The 1,449-nt window shown below is 68.0% G+C and overlaps 1 protein-coding gene across 1 annotated transcript; it reads left to right on the plus strand.

Moving 5' to 3' along the window:
* Positions 1–8: 8 nt before the first annotated feature.
* LOC108522922 (ATP-binding cassette sub-family A member 2-like) lies at positions 9–1,440 on the plus strand (the record flags this gene model as incomplete). Its single annotated transcript, XM_017863381.1, has 5 exons — positions 9–299; positions 599–777; positions 846–987; positions 1,067–1,201; positions 1,327–1,440. Coding segments are annotated over 5 exons (855 nt in total), but the record flags the coding sequence as incomplete, so codon positions are not given.
* Between the last annotated feature and the right edge of the window lie 9 nt (positions 1,441–1,449).

Here is a 1,449-nt window from a genome sequence, read left to right on the forward strand (position 1 = left end):
GATGGGGTCAGGGAGTGGGGCAGGGTGGGGGCAGGGATGGGGCAGGAGGAGATGGGGCAGGGGACGGGAAAGGAGCCTGCCCCCCCTTCCTGCATGCCACAGCCAGAGGACGTGAGACTGGTGGCAGGGAGGGGCAGTGGGGGTGGCGAGCTGCTGGACACTGTCCATCCTGTCCCCCAAGGCGCATGCCTGTGTCTACCAAGCCTGTGGAGGATGATGTGGACGTGGCTAGCGAGCGGCAGCGAGTGCTCCGGGGAGACGCCGACAACGACATGGTCAAGATTGAGAACCTGACCAAGGTGGGCTCTGAGCGTTTGGAGTGGGGCCTGGGTGGGGTGGGCCAGGGCCAGGGCCAGGGGCGTTGGGGCCCCAGCAGTAGAGGTGGAGCCTGGGTGGGTATGGCCCTGAGCTCTGGGGGTGGGGCCTGCATGGGGTGGGGCAATGGGGCATGTGGGCAGGGCCCTGGGCTCTGGAGGTTGGGCAGGGCCTGGGTGGGGTGGGGCCAGAGGGGCAGGGTGGGAGCAGGATGGGGTTGAGGGTGTTGCACCCCACACCCCCATGCCCCCATGCCCCGCTGAGCGGACAGGCTCCTGGCCAGGTCTACAAGTCCCGGAAGATTGGCCGCATCCTGGCCGTTGACCGCCTGTGCCTGGGTGTGCGTCCTGGCGAGTGCTTCGGGCTTCTGGGCGTCAACGGTGCGGGCAAGACCAGCACCTTCAAGATGCTGACCGGCGACGAGAGCACGACGGGGGGCGAGGCCTTCGTCAACGGACACAGGTGCGGCGGGAGCCCTGGGTGGGCGGGGCCGCCGCGTCCCCACGCGCTGACAGCCGCCGTGTCCTCAGCGTGCTGAAGGAGCTGCTCCAGGTGCAACAGAGCCTCGGCTACTGCCCGCAGTGTGACGCACTGTTCGACGAGCTCACGGCCCAGGAGCACCTGCAGCTGTACACGCGGCTGCGTGGGATTTCCTGGAAGGATGAGGCCCGGGTGAGGATCTGCAGGGCAGGGCAGGGAGCCAGCACGCTGGGCGCCCCTGCCTGCGCTGACATCTGCGTTCTCCGGCCAGGTGGTGAAGTGGGCTCTGGAGAAGCTGGAGCTGACCAAGTACGCAGACAAGCCGGCCGGCACCTACAGCGGTGGCAACAAGCGGAAGCTCTCCACGGCCATCGCCCTCATTGGGTACCCAGCCTTCATCTTCCTGGTAAGCCCTGGGTGGGGTGGGGGGCGGCTGCCTGGCCTTTGACTTCCTGGTGAGCACGGGCAGGGGCAGCGTTCAGGCCGGGGTGTGTGGGCCTGGCAGCGGCTGAGCCTGCCGCCCATCTCCAGGACGAGCCCACCACAGGCATGGACCCCAAGGCCCGGCGCTTCCTCTGGAACCTCATCCTCGACCTCATCAAGACAGGGCGTTCGGTGGTGCTGACATCACACAGGTGAGGGCGCCCCCACCCC

This window comes from Rhinopithecus bieti, unplaced genomic scaffold (genome assembly GCF_001698545.2).
Source record: "Rhinopithecus bieti isolate Rb0 unplaced genomic scaffold, ASM169854v2 scaffold_71144, whole genome shotgun sequence".
In the NCBI taxonomy this organism is placed as follows: Eukaryota; Metazoa; Chordata; class Mammalia; order Primates; family Cercopithecidae; genus Rhinopithecus; species Rhinopithecus bieti.